At 41.9% G+C, this 20,113-nt stretch overlaps 2 protein-coding genes and 1 long non-coding RNA gene across 10 annotated transcripts in view; 1 reads left to right on the top strand and 2 right to left on the bottom strand.

Moving 5' to 3' along the window:
• Positions 1-20,113, bottom strand: part of LOC101156979 (protein KRI1 homolog) — a 95,283-nt gene that overhangs the window by 43,256 nt on the left and 31,914 nt on the right. The window lies entirely within an intron of this gene.
• Positions 648-16,021, bottom strand: LOC101170487 (low-density lipoprotein receptor). 4 transcript variants are annotated; one of them, XM_023958014.2, is made up of 11 exons: positions 15,884-16,021; positions 15,711-15,813; positions 15,527-15,629; positions 5,178-5,425; positions 4,978-5,100; positions 4,775-4,897; positions 4,534-4,653; positions 4,213-4,338; positions 1,372-1,543; positions 1,063-1,290; positions 648-983 (listed from the first exon to the last, which is right to left on the bottom strand). In XM_023958014.2, exons 3-11 carry the CDS (start codon positions 15,571-15,573, stop codon positions 836-838), a joined length of 1,335 nt encoding a protein of 444 aa, XP_023813782.1. In that variant the 5' UTR covers positions 15,574-15,629; positions 15,711-15,813; positions 15,884-16,021; the 3' UTR covers positions 648-835. The 4 variants fall into 4 exon arrangements, with proteins under 4 accessions (XP_023813782.1, XP_023813781.1, XP_023813785.1 ...); XM_023958013.2 differs by lacking the exons at positions 15,527-15,629; positions 15,711-15,813; positions 15,884-16,021 and adding exons at positions 8,596-8,733; positions 9,339-9,450 and having other exon boundaries at positions 5,178-5,409; XM_023958017.2 differs by lacking the exons at positions 15,527-15,629; positions 15,711-15,813; positions 15,884-16,021 and adding exons at positions 8,596-8,733; positions 9,339-9,377.
• Positions 7,572-19,086, top strand: LOC111947824 (uncharacterized). Of its 2 annotated transcripts, XR_013657684.1 has the most exons (5): positions 7,572-7,929; positions 8,049-8,099; positions 8,190-8,242; positions 8,901-9,014; positions 19,067-19,086. It is a non-coding gene; the product is annotated as an uncharacterized LOC111947824 (long non-coding RNA). The 2 variants fall into 2 exon arrangements; XR_013657683.1 differs by lacking the exon at positions 19,067-19,086 and having other exon boundaries at positions 7,618-7,929; positions 8,901-9,317.

The following is a 20,113-nucleotide window of genomic DNA, read 5'->3' as shown; positions in this document are numbered from 1 at the left end:
ACATTCTCACCGTTCAGGCCGTTGATTGGAACAAGCGGAAGCCAGAAAAGTTGGACCAGACATTACCAAAATGATACTCCCAGGTAAAGAAATGAGCAGCATTGTAGATAAAGGGATCTGTTCCCACAAGGATCAATCATAATGACCTTGAAGGACATTGAAGGACTTTATCTGAGCCTCAGGAAAACAAGTACCAGCTGTTTCATCAACATACGTGTGATGAATTGCAGATTTTGGTGCCATAATAAAAAAAAAGGCTTTATGATGTCATGCTGCTGACCATACTGTGATCGGTGAAGTCCAGCAGTGCTGGGGGTCCTTGAAGTGTTGTTTGAGAGCATCTCCTCCCTGCTTCTGGAAGGTATAGCCCAGCAAAGCCAGGAAGTTTTCTCTTTGTAATTTGTATGGATGTCCAGGGCTTGTAGCACTTATGTGTTTTCCTCTTTAATTCTTAGGCAGCACAGAGGCATTAATGGAGTGAGGACGTGAGGGACTAACTGTCTGCTGAGGAGGAGATCATGTACAGTGCCAGCAAAAGTATTTGGCCCCCTTGAACTTTGCAACCTTTTGCCACATTTCAGGCTTCAAACACAAAAATATAAAGCTGACATTTTTTGTGAAGAATCAACATCAAGTGGGACCAAACATGAAGTGTAATAAAATTTATTGGATATTTCAAACTTGTTTAACAAATAAAAAAATGAAATATTGGGCAAAATAATTTAGCTCCTTTTACATTCAGTGCAGCAAAGTCTCTCCAGGTGTTCAGTGAGGATCTCTGAATGATCCAATGTTTGACCTAAATGACCAATGAGGATAAATAGAATCCACCTATTCAAGTCTCCATATCAATGCACCTGCTCTGTGATAGTCTCAGAGGTCCATTTAAAGCACAGAGAGCATCATGAAGAAGTACAAACACACCATTGAGACCTCCCTTCTCGATCTTAGCCGGATTTCCCCAATCAGTCCAGTAAAGAAAGCTGTGAAATGTTGAAAAATGGCAGTAAAACCAAAAGTTTGAACCATGAGAAACACATGTAAATGAAACCATCATCTCACTTGCTATGGGGGTCGACCACTATCGCCCGAGGCTTCGACAAGCCTTGGTGGAAGAGAGTTTTGCGATGGCTGCCATCAGCGGTTGCCACAGAGATAGTGCTACGAATACTGTCGGTCCAATAGAGGTTTTTATGGACCCAGTCGTAGGCGATTCCTTCAGGGGCATCAACGTCGCTGTCGATGACTGTTTGGTGCTGAGTCGAGTCGTCAGCTGAGTCTATGTTTGTTCTTCGTGAAACATCCAAAATGGTGTCAAACGTCAGGGAATGAAACCAACATCCTTTCCGTTCTGGTTTTAGTCAGACTCACCTGTAGATTTTCTTCAGAGAAATGTCTGACCAGTAGATCTCTTTAGTGGCTACGTCAATGTCCAGCGCCACCACATTCTTTAGGCGGGGAATTACTCGAGTGTACTCGCTTTTGTCAAGAGTCATCTTTCTCACTTCATGACGATTGGTGAAGAAGAGGTAGGCTATTGTACCTGCAAAATCACAGAACAGAGGTGGGACGGTTTCACAAATAGCATCAATTAGAATATTTCTGGAAAAAAGTATCAAAGTAATCATATGAAATCAAAAAGGGTTGGTGAGTTTAGCTTTGGTCAACACAACTGACAAAGTATAAAACAGCTAAGACTTGTGTCTTAAAACTTGCAACTAGACAGTAAACTGGGTGGAAATTTGTAAACTACAGTTCCTTGTGGAATAACTGGTGCTGGAAATTGTGGCTTTGGGCTTTTTAACCGTTTAACACCTGAGCTTATACAAAACTGTGGACGTTCTTTTAATTGAACGTTACTATGCAAACAGTAGTTCTACTGTTTGCATAGTAACGTAATTCCAGCGCAGAAAAGCATCTCTGCACTGATATGTGGAGCATTAGTGAACAGTTTACGCAATCAACGTAAATCAGCTGAAAATAGCACAGAGAGAGGCACGCCTCTCTTCTCTCTGTGCTGAACAGAATCTGTTAGAAGTACATTAATTGCGTAAATGGTTGAAGAGCCACGATAGGTCAAAGAGCGTGGGTTTATTTTCCTGTCGCCTGTGACAGCTCTGGCTTTAAAGGGTAAGAACCAGATTTGACCCTCAATTTTGAGCACAGAGAACCTGGTTGTGTGCAAAAAGTAATCTCCACATGAAGCAGTCCATTTCAGACTCAAAACCCATATTTTTCTGTAACAATCAGCAGACATCACAGGAGTGCATCAGGTCCTTAGGATTGGATGGTTTTGTGCTATCATACCTCCATGTTTCTGGTTCAAAGATATGCAAAAAAACTGTATTACAACAATCATAAGACTGGGTTTGGATCATTGACTCTATATGAGAACTGGACTAGGTGACCCCTCCCCCCGGTGTTCCAAACAGGAAGTACTTCTATAGAGAAATAAACAGCTGTCACTCAGTCATTCCATTGGTCAGAATAACCCTTCTTGCTCTGCTACCTTTTTTAACATGTTCTTGATCACCCTATGTTCTTTTTTCATGCTATTTTTTCCGTATTGCAAGTTATTCAAGTAATAAACTAAACTAAAAGTAAAAAAACATTAAATGGCTCAATAAAAATATGTGGTGCCTGCTAGCCTCCATGCCCCAAATTCAACACATTTGATAGAGAGAGTTTGTGTAGCCCTTTTCAAACGGTAGGGGTGTGGACTTCCAAAAAGCTCACTATTTTTTTTTTCTTTAAACTCGTCCTGTCCAACAGCTGGGCAGACAGATGAGAGCTGAAGGCCTCTTGTGTTGGACATATTTTACTTTTACAACAGGGGTTATGAATCATCTGATAAACCAGAGGTATGTCTGAATAAATACCTTTTGTAATCGAGGCCAGACTTTATTCATTTTAATTATTTTTGACATTCTTTTGTGTTGGACCGGAAAAGGAAAGAAGGGAAGAAGAGTGAGGGATGTTAGAAAGAGGGGGATAGGAGGGGGATCATAGGAGGGGGGAGGGGGGTAAAACCATGAGAAATCATAAAGCAACAAGCTACTGGAGGTTTATCATTACGGTAAGGTACAGAAAATACAAATCTCAAAGGGGCGGGGCCTCACACTCAAATGTTATAAACACACCTGTTAGCTGCAAAAATGGGGGGGGTTCACTCCGGGGTTCACTGGTGATCATGCAGCAGATGCATGTCAGTCTCAATTTTGGAATGGAGTCCAACAGTTTTTTGACCTCGCTAAGTTCTTCTCGTTAATTTGCATATTTTCTTTATATTTATTCAGTTTTTCCCTTAAGTTCACTGTGGATTATTGTTCATTTTTCAACCTGAAGAAAAGGAATTAAAGATTTTTCTCTTTTACTTTTGAACTGTGGATTTTTATTGGATCGTTGGATAACGAGGAGAGCTGCAGGAGCGTCAAAACTGAGGACTTAACACTGGAACCATACACATATCATAAATAAATAGTGACTGAATTGACTTCACTTCGTTAAAGCACATTCTTTGGGGGACGTCACACTCGCTCGCTCCAGTTCTCATTTACAGTTAAGAGTTTTGATGACCGACTCGTGATTTGATTTATTACAAATTACCAAGTACAAGAGTCATTTTGATATGAACTTTGACCTTTGACAATAACTAAAGAGAAACATTCCAAAGGGCTCAAATCTTGGACATTAGAGGGATGAAGTTACTCAAACTCTGAATTTGATATTTTTGTTGCTACCTAAAATGTTGAAAATGTGAATAACACATCTGTTGTAGCAGACTATGCTATCTAACTTCAAGGGGTTTAGTAAAAAAAAACAAAAAAAAAACAAAACATTAAAATATAAGATGTTGATCCTCATCTGTAGTGATCATTGACATAATATCGAACCAAAAAAGGGACTAATTCACCTGCTACGGTCAATAAGTAACTTTCAGTGGAGCAAACAGTGTTTATTGATATTGACTACAAATCAATCAAATGGATCCTTTTGTATCAAACGGACTTGCTGTGTTTGTCGACCAGGGCCAAAATTGAACTTTAAAAGTGCCAAAAGTAGATTAGATCAGGCACAAACGTGTGAATTATAACACATTTTTCTCACGCTAATAACATCCCTGACTCTTTCTCCATTTCTGTGTAAAAGCAATTTACTTGATATGTTTCTGTTAAAGTTAGCAGAATAAAAGGGCAGAGTCCGGATGCTTACCAATAGATTTGCATGCTTTGGTTACTGGGTCAACCTGGTAACCCTCCTCACATTCACATTTGTAGCTGCCCATCGTGTTAATGCAGGTCTGGCTGCAGGTGTCTGGACTGGCGCACTCATCAATATCTGATGAAGGGAGACATTTTTAAAAATGTATTTCTTGTCACTTCAGCTCAGTTGTGAGTTAACTGTTAATGAGAAAGAACACTGAGGGATTGACGGTTAACAGCAGAGTAACTAAAGATTTGTACATTATTTCAAAAATGAGTAAAGTTCATTTTAAAATGACGACATAAAGCAGACGTCAGGGCATGGGCTCACCTTCGCACCGTCTTTTGTCTCTGAGGCTATATCCAGTGGGACACAAGCACTCATGGCCGATTTTCAGGTCATTGCAAATGTGAGAGCAGCCGCCATTGTTGTAAAGACATTCGTTGGAGCCTGCAAAGCAAAAGAAGAGACCTTTTTATGAGGACATAATTACAACTCTAAGGACACGCAGGACCCGAGGTAAATGCATAAACTAGTAATTAACCAGAAAGTTGTGAAAAGCTGCACCCACCACATTCCCGAAGAGGCTCATCTGACCAATCCCTGCAGTCCCGTTTGCTGTCACACACTCTCTCCATGGTTATGCACTCCCCACTGCGGCACTTGAACTTGTCCGGGCCCTCACAGCGGGTCACTGTGCAAGCCAAATGAAATGATGAGTGAGCAAGGTACAGCTTTTCAGTGGGACTATGGAGCGTGGGAGGGTCCTCTTACCGTCAACACAGCCGGATTCGTCAGTCGTGTCTCTGCAGTCGTACTGCTGGTTGCACTGGCGACTGCCGTGGATACAGGTTCCATCGCCACATTCAAACTCATCTGGACGGCAGGTGGAGCGAGCTAAGGGCAAAGCGACTGTAGTAAGTAAAGGGGCAGTGAAGAAATGCAGGACATGACGTTTGGAACCACAAACTTACTGCAGCCAGCTTCATCAGATCCATCCAAGCAGTCAGCATCTCCATCACACTTCCAGCTGCCGTGGATGTACTCTCCGCTGCCACAGTGGAACTCCATCGAGTGGCACTGATGAGAGGCGAGCGTCACGGGGGATTCGGCGTGGCAGCTCTGGGGCCACTCGTCTGAGCCATCAAGGCAGTCGTTGTAACCGTCGCAGGCAGACTGGCGAGGGATGCAGATGCTGTTGTTGCACTGGAAGGATGCAGAGCTGCAGGTGATGAGAGGGCAGGAGGCCTCATCACTCCCATCATCGCAATCTGACAGATAAACCCACCCGGTTCATCATTCTCAGAACTGTGCATTGACCTCTGTTCACCTTGAAGAATAACAACCGCCTCCTTCATCACAGAACTGGGACAAGCTGCATGAGCGACGACGACCATCCGGTCGACTGAGAAAAACTGGACTGACTGACAGACACTTTTAGAAACTCATCGTTTTACTCAGCCTTTAAACTCCAGTGAGCGGATTTAGGGCGCCAGCTTCTTAATTTTATTATTCTTATTACTGTTGTTTCTTTATTGTATCATATTGTTTCTGATTTTATGTTAAGTCCTTTGGTTGCCTCTGCTTTTATAAGTGCTATACAAATAATAAATTGATTGTTGTAAAGACACCATTTAGTATTTAGGCATTAAGGAGCTGGGAAAACAACCCTGCTCCTCTTTACATCCACAAGGCTGCTGAGGAGCTTCACGGAGGGAGTGAACATCACTGAAACTCTGTTAAGACGTTGCAGCAGCAGCTGTATCTGCCTCCTCCAGCTCTCACCACATACAGACAAGCATCCTAACCAGCTCTATGTGTGATGGTGAGGTGTGTGGTGGAGGAAATCATCTCCATCCATAACACCACTCCTCAAAGGTGTGCATTCAGAGCAGAACGCCATCAGGGATTCTTCACACCTCATCACAAAGCGCTAAACACACCGGCCAGTGGACCTCAGAGAGACAGCAGCAAATAATACAAATACATGACCTTTCAGAAATTAAAACAAAAAACAATTAAAACATTTGCAGTCTTTTCCAGAAACCAAAACCAACTAACAAAAAATGAAATGAAATATTGACATCATTGATTGGATGATGACTTTTGAAAAAGAGGGAAAGCTTTACTAATCAGTGAACTTTTGCAGTGGCCGTGGCCCGAAGCTGTAAAATGTACCTTCTGACAAAAGATATTGCCATGCCAGATAACTTCCTGTTGAAAGGTGTGCAAACGTCATCATCCAATCTGTGATAGTCCTCATCTTTTTGGGTTTCTTAATTAAACATTTTATTTATGATTTCTGGAAACTACTTTTTTTTGTCTGAAACATTTTCTTCTCAATATGTTTTATTGTTTCTGCCTGGAATTGTGTTTTTTTTTTTTTACATTTTGGTTTCTGAAACTTTTGTGTTGATTTCTACAATGTTTATTTTGTTTTTCTTTTTTTAAATGAATGCTTTTGTGTTGAGTGATTGGTTGATGTGATTTGCACTTCAGGGCCACCGTAAGCTAGCCTAGTGTGCATCACGATGGATGACATTGAGGCGAAGTAGTCGCTTTTTCTGTTCTCCCTGGATGATCCGACTGGATTATTTCAACGCACTCAATGTTTTGCAAGAGAAACAACAGGCCTGCAACGTTTTTTCTTTTTTTGATTTTGGGGTTCCGGTACCGTGAGTAAACTAAACTGTGTGTGTGTATGTGCGTGTGAGCGTGCGCGCGTGCACGAGATCTAAGGTTCCTAACGGTTCAAACTGTTAATGTTCTACAGTTGTTACTTGTGTGCAGTGACTTTGTTAACTAAGGAGTATTTTTTTTATTGTTGAAGCAAAAATTCAATAAACAATCACGGCGTGTCTTTCAATGACAACAACAAAATGATAAGATAAAGGTAGACACGAAAACAAATATACAAAAAAAATAATAAATAAAAAAATATAAGTAAAAATAAGTGGCTATTATTACACAAGCTTAAATAGATCAAATAAATTGCACAATGTATAGATTTAAAGAATAATTTGAGACGGTCCAATAATGCATTAATGTGATGTTTCACCTTTAAGAATGTACAAGTATGTATAAAATGTTTAGAAATCATAATGAGTACATTAACCAGAAAATCCACATTTTTCTCAATAAATTGTTATCGAATTTTAATTGTAATCCAATTTAAAGGGTTAATGATGATTTTTTATTTTTATTTGAGTCAATTATCAAAGGAAGACCAAAAGGTTTTTTTCATGCAAACATTCAAAGAAAATATGTTCCACAGTTTCTAGATTAATTCCACAAAAGACACAAAGATCTCTATAACAGTTAAAGCGGGTATGTAGAAAATGATTGGAAGGGTAAATATCATTCAATATTTTAAAGGTCACTTCTCTAGCTTTGTGAGGGATAGGATATGACAGAATGTTCGTATCCTTCTAGCTTCTGTGGTGCTGTAATTCTGCAAAATACATTTTCTTTTTAACGGGGAAGGATAATATGAATTATTTAAAATTTCTCAAATAAATTTGTTAGTTAGGGTCAGCGTCGCTCAAGTAACTTTTGGTTTTTTGACCATGGCGCCATAGTAATATGCATGTTAAGAGAGTCTTTGCCGCTTGTCATATTTCTGTTCTCCTTTTAGAGTCTAACAGGAAGTCAGAACCGAAGGAGCATCAGACTTTGAATGCCCATAAGCAACTACTTTGTACAACTACAGGACACCTGGCCATACAGGTAATATTACAAAAAACTGTTCAAATCATTTGTAATATATGTAATAAAAAATAAATAAATATCAATCTACATCCATGAGTTAATAAGGAGTTGAAAAACAACCTTTTTGTTTTTTCAAGAGCATGGCACATTCTGACTGCTAATCTGGACCCCCACCCCCAGCTGACAACGTAAGACCAAATGATTAGGTTCAATTTGTCACAAGATTTGGTTGGGTGGTCGTTTGGTTTCATTTTTAATTTTTAATTGGTATGTTTCAGGTGCCACAACATGAGATGGATGTGGAGAAGTGAAGATGATCAAAGAGTATGACGTATCTTATGATCATCATGACCATATTTCAATGATTGACTAGCCTTGTAATATGGTTTTTACTTGTGATATTTTATTGAAGGTAAAATATTCTTTACACGTGATTTTTTTAAAGAGAAAATAGGTGCATATTTTTTCTATTAGGTTTTTAACTGATTTCTTATGCATTTTATTCTCTTACCCTTTTTAATTTATCTTTAGCTGTTGATGAATTATTACTGTTATTTTAGGAGCATAATTTTATTTCAGTTATACCTTTTTTCCCCTGATTTGATCCCTCAGTTTTGTTTTTTTTTGGCTCCAGCGTTTTTCCTCCCATCGGGACCTTTCACACTGGGAATAGTTCTGGTTTACCATCACAGTTGCTGTCCCATTGACAGCTCCAGCCTGGTGACTGGAGGGCTCTGCACCACTATGTGCCCAGGCCACGGTTGTGGGTGTTGACTCTTGGCGTGCATGGCCCCCAAACATGTCTTTGTCTCAGGGTCAGCCCTGTGAACAATGTTGTGTGACACTAAATAAAAAAAAACATTGTCATATGAATATTGTTTAAATGAAACTAAATTAAGTATACTTTTAACATTTTTTACTCTCTTGGCCGTTTGTTTTTCTTGGAATCTATTCTTAATTATTTCTAATTACAGTTTTTTTCTTCTCAGGATGTCAGCCGAGAAGCAGTGAAAGAGGACTGAACTAATCGCTTCAAGATTGTCTTGGTCCTTCCCAATGAAACACAGGACAACCAAGACCCAGCGTTTTTCTACACAGAGAGCGTAATTATATCGGGGGAGGGGGGGGGGGCAGATTGTGCCCCGGTCAACCGCCCTACTGCTATAAGAGACCTGCCTTTACATTTGCGGTGATAAAGTATCACTATAGTGTCAAAAACGCGGCATCTAGCTCTGCTCTACGGATTAGTCTGAAAAACAAGCTAGCTTAGCTTTACTCAAGCATGATGCAAAATGACTAATTTGCTGGCTAAAACAAAACCACGAGGCATTGTTAAGGCAAGTGACTTTCTGGACCAATGTCCAACAATTTTAAAAGATTGAAGTCAAGTAAAAAGACAAAAAAAAAGGTTTGAAAACGTTACTTACCAAACCCAGGCAACTTCGATCAACCCGCTCCCTCTTCTGTCTGCAGTGATACTAAGGCACGCGCTTCTGATCTTAAAATGGCGGGTGCATGGTGTGCGCATGCGCAAATTAGATGACGTCATTGCAGGTTGGAGGAACATAATTTTTAAAGTTATATTTACAATTTAATAAACGTTGTTTCTGTCATGTTATGAATGATGCAGCTCAGAATTGCTTGTTCACGACACTGTGCGACAGTGCAATTTACGACAGTGCGATCTAGGGGAGTCGAGTTGGATGTGCGTGCCTGGAGAGTGTTAATAAAAAGTGTCTGCTGCTAACCACCGAACTATTGCCACTCGTCATTCCACATGGTGTCAGAAGTGACCTGGACAGAACCAACGTCGAATACGGAGTAAGAAGACAAAGAACTGAGCGAAATGGCTAAATTTAATCCGCCCGCCAACTTTCCCTTTGATAAGCCGACTGAATGGCCGGACTGGAGACAGCGCTTCGAGCGATACAGAATCGCCACGAAACTCAACAAGGATGAGGGGACGGTGCAGGTGAGCTGCCTCATCTATGCAATGGGCGCTGAAGCGGAGAATATTTTTAAGTCGTTTACATTTAACGAGGAGGGCGACAGAGACAAAATCGAGGTCGTCCTAGCAAAGTTCGACGACTATTTTTTCCCGCGGCGGAATGTGATTCACGAAAGAGCGTGTTTTCACCAGCACGTGCAGCGGACAGGGGAGAAAGCAGAGAGCTTTATCCGAGCACTCTATGAACTGTCAGAGCACTGTGACTTCGGAGCGGCCAGAGAGGAGCACACCCGTGACCGGATCGTGGTGGGGATCCAGGATAAAGAGCTCTCACGCAGGCTACAGTTAATGTCGGATTTAACTTTGGCGCTCACAGTTCAGACTGTACGGCAAGCAGAAGAGGTCGCAGCACAAGTGAGTCTGCAAGGGGACACGGCGGCGGTTCAAGAGGTGCGGCACAGAAATAAAAACCCAAACTGGAGACAACAGCATAAACCAGGCAAGTCAAATGCACACAGTAAATGGGGGGAACCTGTGAAGAAATGCGGAAGATGTGGAAAGCTGCCACACAGAGGGGAGGAGAAATGTCCAGCTTCAAAAGCTAAATGCCATAACTGCCACAAGATGGGGCATTGGGCCAGAGCATGTCGCAGCAGCAGGTCAGTGAATGAGGTAACTGAAATACAGGAAGGGGAGCAGACCTCCTACTTTCTCGGCTCCATATGCGATGCAAAAGAAAAAAAGTCTGAAGCATGGACAGTGTTGCTCCAAGTTGAATCTGTTCCTGTCCAATTTAAGATTGACACAGGGGCTGATGTCAATATTATAAATGAGGACACATTTCAAGCCCTCGACACAGGTAAGGTGTTGCATCCACCTGACCTCCCACTAGACAGTCCCGGAGGAGAACTGTCCTGCCTTGGTTGCTTTGATGCTGCAGTAAGCTACAAAAACAAGAACTACACCTCAAAAATATATGTAGTGCATGGGCATAGAGTCAACAATCTGCTCAGCCGCTCTCTGTCTGTAGAAATGAACCTTGTGAGAAGAGTAGATGATATCGCAAACTATACAAATGAACAAACGACCGGCAGTCAGCCCTTTGGGGAGCACGGCATTTTAAAAACGGCTCCAGTAAAAATTGAATTAAAAGAAGGTGCTGTGCCACACGCAGTTCACACAGCAAGGCGTGTACCATTCCCCATGCTACAGAAAGTGAAAGAGGAGCTGGTAAGGATGGAGCAAAATGACATTATTAAACGTGTAATAAAACCGACAGAATGGTGCGCTCCAATGGTACCAGTCTTAAAGAAACATACAGGCAAAGCCAGGATCTGTGTTGATCTAACAAAACTCAATAAGTCGGTAAAAAGAGAGCGGTACATCCTTCCAACATCAGATGAAATAACGTCTAAGTTGAGTGGTGCCACGGTGTTTCATCTCTAGATGCTGCAAGCGGGTTCTGGCAGATTCCCCTGCACCCAGAGAGCTGCGAGTTGACAACCTTTATAACACCATTTGGCAGGTACTGCTTCAAAAGACTGCCATTTGGCATCACCAGTGCGCCAGAAATTTTCCAACGTAAAATGCTGGAAACTCTGGAAGGTTTGGAGGGTGTCGAAGTCTTCATGGACGACATCTTGGTGCATGGAGCCACCATGGAAGAACATGACGCGCGTTTGGAAAGGGTCCTTCGTCGAATCGATTCAGCAGGCCTTAAACTCAACAAAGAGAAATGCTCCTTGAGGCAGAGCCAGTTAAGATTTCTGGGTCACCTGATCGATAAGTCAGGAGTAAGGCCAGACCCTGAGAAAGTGGAGGCGATTAACCAGCTAACCCCACCTCAAAACGTTCAGGAACTGAAACGGGTGCTAGGCATGGTGAACTACTTGGGCAAGTACATCCCTTCGCTAGCAACGGTCGGACAACCCCTTTTCGATCTCCTGAGAACGAAAAATGCATGGACCTGGGGTCCTTCGCAACAGTCAGCGTTCGATAACATCAAGGTTATGTTAACAACAGCCCCGGTTCTCACCTTCTATGATGTTACGAAGCAGACGGCGGTTTCCGCAGACGCCAGCAGCTATGGGCTAGGCGCTGTACTACTCCAGCTTCATGGAGAAGAGTGGAGGCCAGTTGCCTACTGCTCCCGTCGCCTATCAGAGGCTGAGACTAGATATGCTCAAATCGAGAAGGAATGTCTAGCCAGCGTGTGGGCCTGTGAAAAGTTTGATAAATACTTGCGAGGTTTGGATCGATTCAGGCTAGAGACCGATCACAGACCCTTAGTGCCCCTGGTGAACAGCCGTAGCTTAGATGACGTCACTCTGAACTGTGAACGCCTTCTTATGCGGCTCATGAGGTATAACCCAGAGGCTGTCTATGTACCAGGCAAGACCCTCGTTGTTGCAGACACCCTGTCACGTTGTCCTCAGGCTCGTACCAGAGAGCCCACAGATATGCACAGCGAGGTTGAATGTTATGTCGCCACGGTAGTTCAAAGCATTCCTGCCTCTCAGAGTCGTATAGATGGCATCAGAGGAGCCACAGCCAAAGACAGTGAACTTCAAACCGTCATCGAGCTGGTAAGAAAAGGCTGGCCAGAATACAAAGACAAGGTTCCTATAAATGTCCGAGCTTACATGAAAGTTAGAAACGAGCTGGCAGAGACCAACGGCCTTCTCATCCGTGGCTGTAGAATTGTCATCCCTAAGTCTGAAAGGGGGGAGATCCTGAAGAAAATTCATGCAGGACACCAAGGGCTCACAAAATGCAGAGAGAGCTAAATCATCTGTTTGGTGGCCTGGTCTGTCAGCAGAGTTAAAGAACACAGTGATGCAATGTCAGACCTGTCAAGAACAGAAGCGTTCTCAACAGAAAGAACCACTCATCTCTACCCCTCTACCAGATCGTCCCTGGAAAAGAATTGGACTGGATCTCTGCGAATACAACAAGAATAATTATCTCATAGTATCAGACTACTACTCCCGTTTCTTGGAAATATTACATCTGCCATCCACCACAAGCTTCCAAGTCATTCAGAGACTAAAAGCCACATTTGCTAGATTTGGGATTCCAGACGAAGTTGTGAGTGACAATGGACCTCAGTTTTCCTGTGCAGAATTCAGAGAATTTGCTAAAGACATGGATTTCCAACACCTTACATCAAGTCCTCACCACCCTCAAGGAAACGGACATGCAGAGAGAGCAGTGCAAACCGCTAAGAAGATTCTCAGGCAGGAGGATCCACTCATTGCTCTCATGTGCTACAGGTCAACTCCCTGCTCCAGTACAGGAGTCAGCCCAGCAGAGCTCCTCATGGGGAGAAAGATCCGCACAACACTTCTCACCCTGGAGAAGAATCTCCAACCAAAATGGCCTGACAGAAAGGCTGTTTTCCAACGAGACGCTGCGGAAAAGACTAAACAAGCTTTCTACTACAACCGTCGTCATGGCGCCAGACCTCTTCCTGTTTTACGTCCAGGGGACACTGTTCTTACCAAGCTGGATCAGGAAAAGAACTGGTCAACTCCAGCAGTCGTCTCGAAGGAGTGTATAACTCCCAGATCATACCTCTTGGAAACTCCACAGGGGGTGATGTTTTGACGTAACCGTCGTCATCTTCACAGCAACACCCCACAGCAGGTTGTCCCTGCTGCCCTTCCTACTTCAGCTGAGCCGTCTGAGGTGGAGCCTGTTCCTTCAGCCACTGCTCCTGCCTCAGAGACTGCACTTCAACCTCAGGTCTTTACAGCTGCAAGTTCTCCAGCAGCTGCTTTAAAGACTGTGTACACACGTTCTGGACGGATGAGCAAACCTGTCAAGAGACTGGACTTATAGTCTCTATGCTGTGCACTGTGCACAATATGGCCTTTGGGGGGGTGTTACGAAAAAAAAGGGGGAGAAGACACCGCAGAAGACAAGACAGAAGATAAAGATGGACTAAATTTAAGTTTTATAAACGTTGAAAAGTGAATTTTGAATGTAGTTCATTGAGGATGGTTAATTGCTCTTTGCAACTGATTCGTTCGAGCATTATAACCTACAGTTTTACAGCGTGCTAAGTTTGCAGAAAGATAAACATTATTCTCAGAGAAAATGTTGGGTTAGAAAATCTAATTTAATTTAAGTTTAATGCAGAAAGGGTTACAATGTAGAGACACGTTGAATTATGTTTTCTACTAATTATTTTACTTTGAAAAAAGGGGAGATTTCATGTAATGAATGATGCAGCTCAGAATTGCTTGTTCACGACACTGTGCGACAGTGCGATCTAGGGGAGTCGAGTTGGATGTGCGTGCCTGGAGAGTGTTAATAAAAAGTGTCTGCTGCTAACCACCGAACTATTGCCACTCGTCATTCCACAGTTTCAAAAATAAAAAATATGTTTGACTTACTTAAAATAATTAGGCATAACCAAAAAATGTGATTAAAATAATTAAAATGAACTAAAAAGATATTTGAAGCATTTACTAGAGGCCAGAATCACTTTTTTTAGTGGACAGTTCAGCTTCACCACAACAGTCAGGAAAAAAATGGATAAGTATTTATTTAACATTCCGTCATGTCACTGTGTCCAACTGCATCGATCAAAAAGTCCTTAGTGTAGCCCATGTGATGTTTGTTGTGTTGATTTCACCAAAATTGCTTTTTTATCTTTAATTTGTTATTTGCATGCGAATGTTTTAAGCGGAGACTTTTATTTTGATGGTTCGCTTACTTCCTGTTCTTTCGCGGCATTCTCCTCAGTCCCCCATGAGAACTTCAGAGAGTAGGTAAGCCGTAGACGTTACTCGCACTAGTTTGACTGAAAAGAGAGTTTAAAGTTTAAAACATAGAAAAACAATGTTCATAACTTAAAACTCTTCTCACGCCTTTTTTGTTTTTGCCAATTGTGTGAAAAATGTTGTTAAGGGTAAATGCAGCATTCAGAAGTGTGTTAGTGTTAGCAAGACTTGCTAACTTGCAGCATGGTCTCATGTGTGTCTGTGGGTTTTTTTTTTTTTTGCCTTCCCTCCCTTTTTGCATTAACACAGTAAAATCCCTCATTCTGGATGGCAATGATGACTTATTCATCTGAAAACACAACGCAGAAGACTTTAGTCGGCGCTGCACGCACCCCACAGCAAAAGTGTGCCCAGCTACATTAGCAACCGCCGCTGTGCTTTTACATTAACAATTCTAAATGGATAAAAACTGTCGTAGCATGGTGAGGGTCGACACATAGCCTGTTGGATCGCTCATAGCTCAACAAGATAACATAGGTGACATGGGTAAGCAAGATACACACACTTCCTGTTGTGGAAGATGGTCTGTTATTAACTGCTGCTCAGTGACAGTTGTTGCACAATCCCATCCTTTAGATCCTTTATTTACCAGTTTACACTAAATGGTAATGAACTCTCCCAGTAAAGAATACATTTACAAAGTGATGCAGGGGTAGGGCGGAAGATTGCAGGTTCAATTCCCACCTTGCCTGTCCTTGGGCAAAACACTGAACCCCACCTTGCCTCTGGTGGAAGGTTGGCGCCAGTGTTCGCCAGCGGAGCCGCCACCAGTGTGTGAATGTGTGTGTGACTGTAAAGCGCAGTCACACACACAATCAGACTAAAGGTTTCTGTTGTGTTATTTTAATGAATAGATGCTGTTTCTTGAACAGGACCTCACCCCTCCTTCTCCAGGATGACTGCCCGCTCATAGTCCTTGAGGAACATGGGTTTCACTGCAGCTTTCTTCGAGGTTGAAGGCTTCTCATCGCTGTGAGAAGTGTCTGAATAAAGAGGAACAAACGTTTCACGAAGGGGCAGAAAAGCCACGAGAAGCTAGCTGCTGCAAACATGTAAACAACCACCTTCAGAGTAGAACTTGGCGTCTTTCTCGTAGATCTTCGGGTCTTTTTTCTTCAGCAGCGACAGGATCCTGTAGAAGTCCCTCTCGACGGTGGGATCCAGCTCCTGCGGGACACAACTTTAGCTCAGTCAGTGCGTTTTAACTCAGCTAGTCTAGAAGACCTCATGTGCTAACCACTTCACTGTCGTCTGAGCTGGACCCCGAAGAGTCCGAGTCTCTCCCGTCGTTTCTGTCCCCAAATCGGTCCTTAACTGTAAAATACAAAACAAAAAGATGTCTTTCTTAAGCGGCAGCAGCCTGAAAAACAACTTAAAGCTACTTTTCATCGCTGGGTTGTTAGCATGTAAACTAGCTCGTAGACACGTTTCTGCAGCTCTTCTGTCGGTATTTGTCATATTTCTGAGCAAACTTTGTGTTAATTTTTAGTTCCTGTTTGCCTGACATTTTAAAAATGGAAAAAGGATAATTATTTATAAAAATAAACAGACATTAGTGAATAGAAACCATGCCAGCTGCCAAAGGAAGCATGTGTGGGACCCTAATCACGTGGTTTCCACTAAAGGAAGCAATTGGTGTAAATGTCCTGCAGAGGGCGCACGAATCACAGAATTATTTTTATTTGACAGAGAAAAGTTCTTTTTATGATATTAATACCTTTAATTATTTCAATTAGTAGTTTAATCTGATTTCATTTTTGATAGATTTAACATATTAGAACTTAAGAAATTAATAAATGTTAGATTCCCTGATGCAAAAATCACCACTTAAAGATGTAAAAAAAAAATGGATAAAGTGTAGATTTAGTTTGAATATGTTATTTATGATTAATGTCTGTCAATAAAATGCGTTTATTTATAAGACAATAAAAACAAGCATGGTTACAGTAAAAACAGTAATTATTTTAAACTAAATGTTCAGTGGTTTCTTTAAAAAAAACAGTGTTGTGGAATGTTTGTTGGAATTCACTGATCAAATGTCATTGATTCTCTACTTGGTCTGTGAGTAAAAATGTCAACAGCATCCCATTAACTCAAACAAACACAGGTGAGTATCTGGTCAGTGCTGCATTTCTGCTGCATGTGGGAGGACCTGAGTGGGTGGGACTGTGCCAAATGTGAGACCACATGACGTCATAGCAGTTCAGGCTAAGTGTGGGCTGTTCTGGGAAGTTTTGGGAAGTTTCTTCTGGCTCGGTTTCATTATGGATTGATAACAATAAATAATCTGTTGGAATCAAGCCCTTTTTACAATTATCAGCATCTCTTTCTGAGAGCAGAAAAACTCCCAGGACTTAAACAAAGCGCTCCTTTGTTTCTTATTCACAAGCAGCTGTTTATAAATCAATACTTCAATGATATTTCTGTAGCTTCAAGAGAAAAAGATTACACCGATGTTTCAAGAAGTAGAAAAAATTAGTTTATGTTCTGTTAGACACTTTATTCTTATTATGAAATTGAAAACAGTGTTACGCCCCCTAGGGGTACCTAGGGGGGCATAACACAAAAAGTTAAGATTTGGCTGATAATTTAACATGAACTAAAACACCAAACGAATGTCAATATACAAAAATGACAAATTTATTTACAAATAAACAACCACCAACAACTACAAGTAAAGCAAAAAGGCTTCAGGGTGAACCAAGGCCAAAATAACAAACAAAACCCCACTTAACTGAAACATGTAATCTTACCTGTAAATGAAAGAAAAAGGGAACTCAATGACAAACACTAACCTCCCTAGACTAACAAAAACAGGAGAAAACATGTACTAAAGAAAATGGCAGTTCACCCCTACAGCTTCACTTCAACAAAATTATAAAGCAAAGGACTAAACAGAGTGGGCACAACACCATAAACTACACAGAAGAAATAATACAAAACACTAAAGTGCAACACACAACTAAACAGGTGGTGAGATCAAAAACAAAATGGAGAAGAGGGCCAAGCTGCAGTGGAGACTGTTGCAGCAAGGCTCCCTTCTCACAGGCTGGAGGTCCACATGGTGCTTTGAAGGCTGCCTCCACCAGCTCTGGTCCAATGGGAGGCCACGCCCTTTCCAGCACACCTGAAAATAATCAGACATACAAACCCAAAAAATCCACAAAACCCACAGAATTCCCACTCTGAATTTAAATACACAAACCACAGAACAAAGAGAACCAAACAACACCAAATACAGCCACAGCCGTAACACAGTTATTAGTAATAACTGCTGCTCAGTGACAGTTGTTGCACAATCCCATCCTTCAGATCCTTTATTTACCAGTTTACACTAAATGGTAATGAACTCTCCCAGTAAAGAATACATTTACAAAGTGATTTCTCAATTTTTTTAATCTAAAATCTAGTACTAATAATTACATAGTTAACAGTTGGGCTATAATGCTTCTTTTTTCAACAAACAGCAGTTTTCCTTATTACTTTAACTTGATGTTCCAAATTCCATATATTGTTTTAGTGACAAACAAAATAAGATTTTTTTTTTGAAACTGTAGAAATAAAGAGAATATAGCTCTTACCTAAACACACCATAGTATTGTAACTTGCCCATGTCTCTTCCCACTCGTGTTTTTCTGTGTTTTGTTACAAACTAATTCAAATACATGTACTTCTTTTTCAGCTTGAAAACTCTGGTGAGCAAACTGTTCCTCCCAAATTAGGCCGGTCTCCAATAATTTGTGCTGCTCGGCCAGCTTATGTGCTCTCTGAGTTTTGAACGAGGAAGTGTTTGCAGACATTGTGCTTTACTAACAGTTTGATCCAAGCAAAGAAATAAACGGCTTCTAGCCTGTTCCAGAGCAACGGTGTCCCGCTTCATTAGTTACCGTTTGCGTCCTGAACGGGACCGGACCGGAAATAACAGCGGTTTGAAGCCTGAGGCTGAAAGGTAACACGCTGATGGGGCTGTTCTGCAGTTATGTGAGGGTTGTGGGGACACTTAACCCTCTTAGGTGGCGGCAGTGTAGTGACCAGGGGGTTATCCCCGCCTCCAGCGCCTAAGGCTCATGGGAAGTGAAGAGTTTTGGGGTGAAACCTTGAGTTTAGAAGGCTGGAAGTTGAACTAACCTCCATGCTGTTTTGGCTGTTTGAGTGTGCTGGAATAAACTTAATAAATAAACTAAATAAGCTTTTTGCTCTAAAGGAGATATTGTCTCTCTTTCTGATCAATCCTGCCTGAGACTGACCGGGATTGTGCAGTGTATGGGGCACAATTAGCTCTCCAAAGAAGCCTCTTCATGAGCAGCTCAGCTGTTGCTTCCCCGCTCAAGTGTTGGTTAGGCTGGATTGTTATAATACTTTTGCATCCACCATCCTTGCCAGAGTATGAAAAAATGACATCTAGATTTTTGTCTTTCAGAATCAAACACAGGCAGCTGCCCCCCAGAAACATCAAACTCCAGGCGCCTGGAGGAGCCACAAGTGGCTCGACAAACATCAAATCCCAGGCGCCTGGAGGAGCCACAAGTGGCTCGACAAACATCAAATCCCAGGCGCCTGGAGGAGCCACAAGTGGCTCCACAAACATCAAATCCCAGGCGCCTGGAGGAGCCACAAGTGGCTCGACAAACATCAAATCCCAGGCGCCTGGAGGAGCCACAAGTGGCTCCACAAACATCAAATCCCAGGCGCCTGGAAGAGCCACAAGTGGCGTCCCAGCTCTCTGTTCAGTAAGTAGACTGCCTGAAAATTAAAAAGCATTTCTAATAATCCATTTTAATTGTCAAATTAAACATTTCTAAATGAATTATGCTACACATTTAGTAGAGAACATTTTGCGGGAGCCGCTTTTGCTTGTGCTGGATTGTTATAATACTTTTGCATCCACCATCCTTGCCAGAGTATGAAAAAATGACATCTAGATTTTTGTCTTTCAGAATCAAACACAGGCAGCTGCTCCTCACTAACATCAAGCCCCCCATCAAGCGCCTCCCAGTCATCAGACTCCAGGCGCCCGGAAGAGCCACAAGTGGCTTCACAGCTCTCTCTTCAGTAAGTAGACTGCCTGAAAATTAAAAAGCATTTCTAATAATCCATTTTAATTGTCAACTTAGACATTCCTAAATGAATTATGCTACACATTTAGCAGAGAACATTTTGCGGGAGGTGCTTTTGCTTGTGCTGGTTTGCGGCGCCTTCCATACGTGAAACCAGGGTTCGAATCCGGGCTGCTCCCTGTTCCCTTCTCTACTTCTGTGCCGGTCCCAATCCCAGTTGCTTTGAAAAGGTTGCGTCAGGAAGGGCATCCGGCATAAAACATTGCCAAGTTTACCATGTTCACTGTGGCGACCCCTGATGGGATTTAGCATGGAACATTTTGAAAAGTAAATGTCAAATACTATTTTCATTATCATTTTAATTAAGTGGCAGAATAAGCAGTGTTAAGGAAGGAAATGAAAAAGCATTT

The sequence above is a fragment of the Oryzias latipes genome, chromosome 8 (genome assembly GCF_053564925.1).
Source record: "Oryzias latipes strain Hd-rR chromosome 8, Olatipes_Hd-rR_3.1".
In the NCBI taxonomy this organism is placed as follows: Eukaryota; Metazoa; Chordata; class Actinopteri; order Beloniformes; family Adrianichthyidae; genus Oryzias; species Oryzias latipes.
Note: the sequence above shows the minus strand (reverse complement) of the source record. Positions and strands in the feature narration are given on the sequence as shown.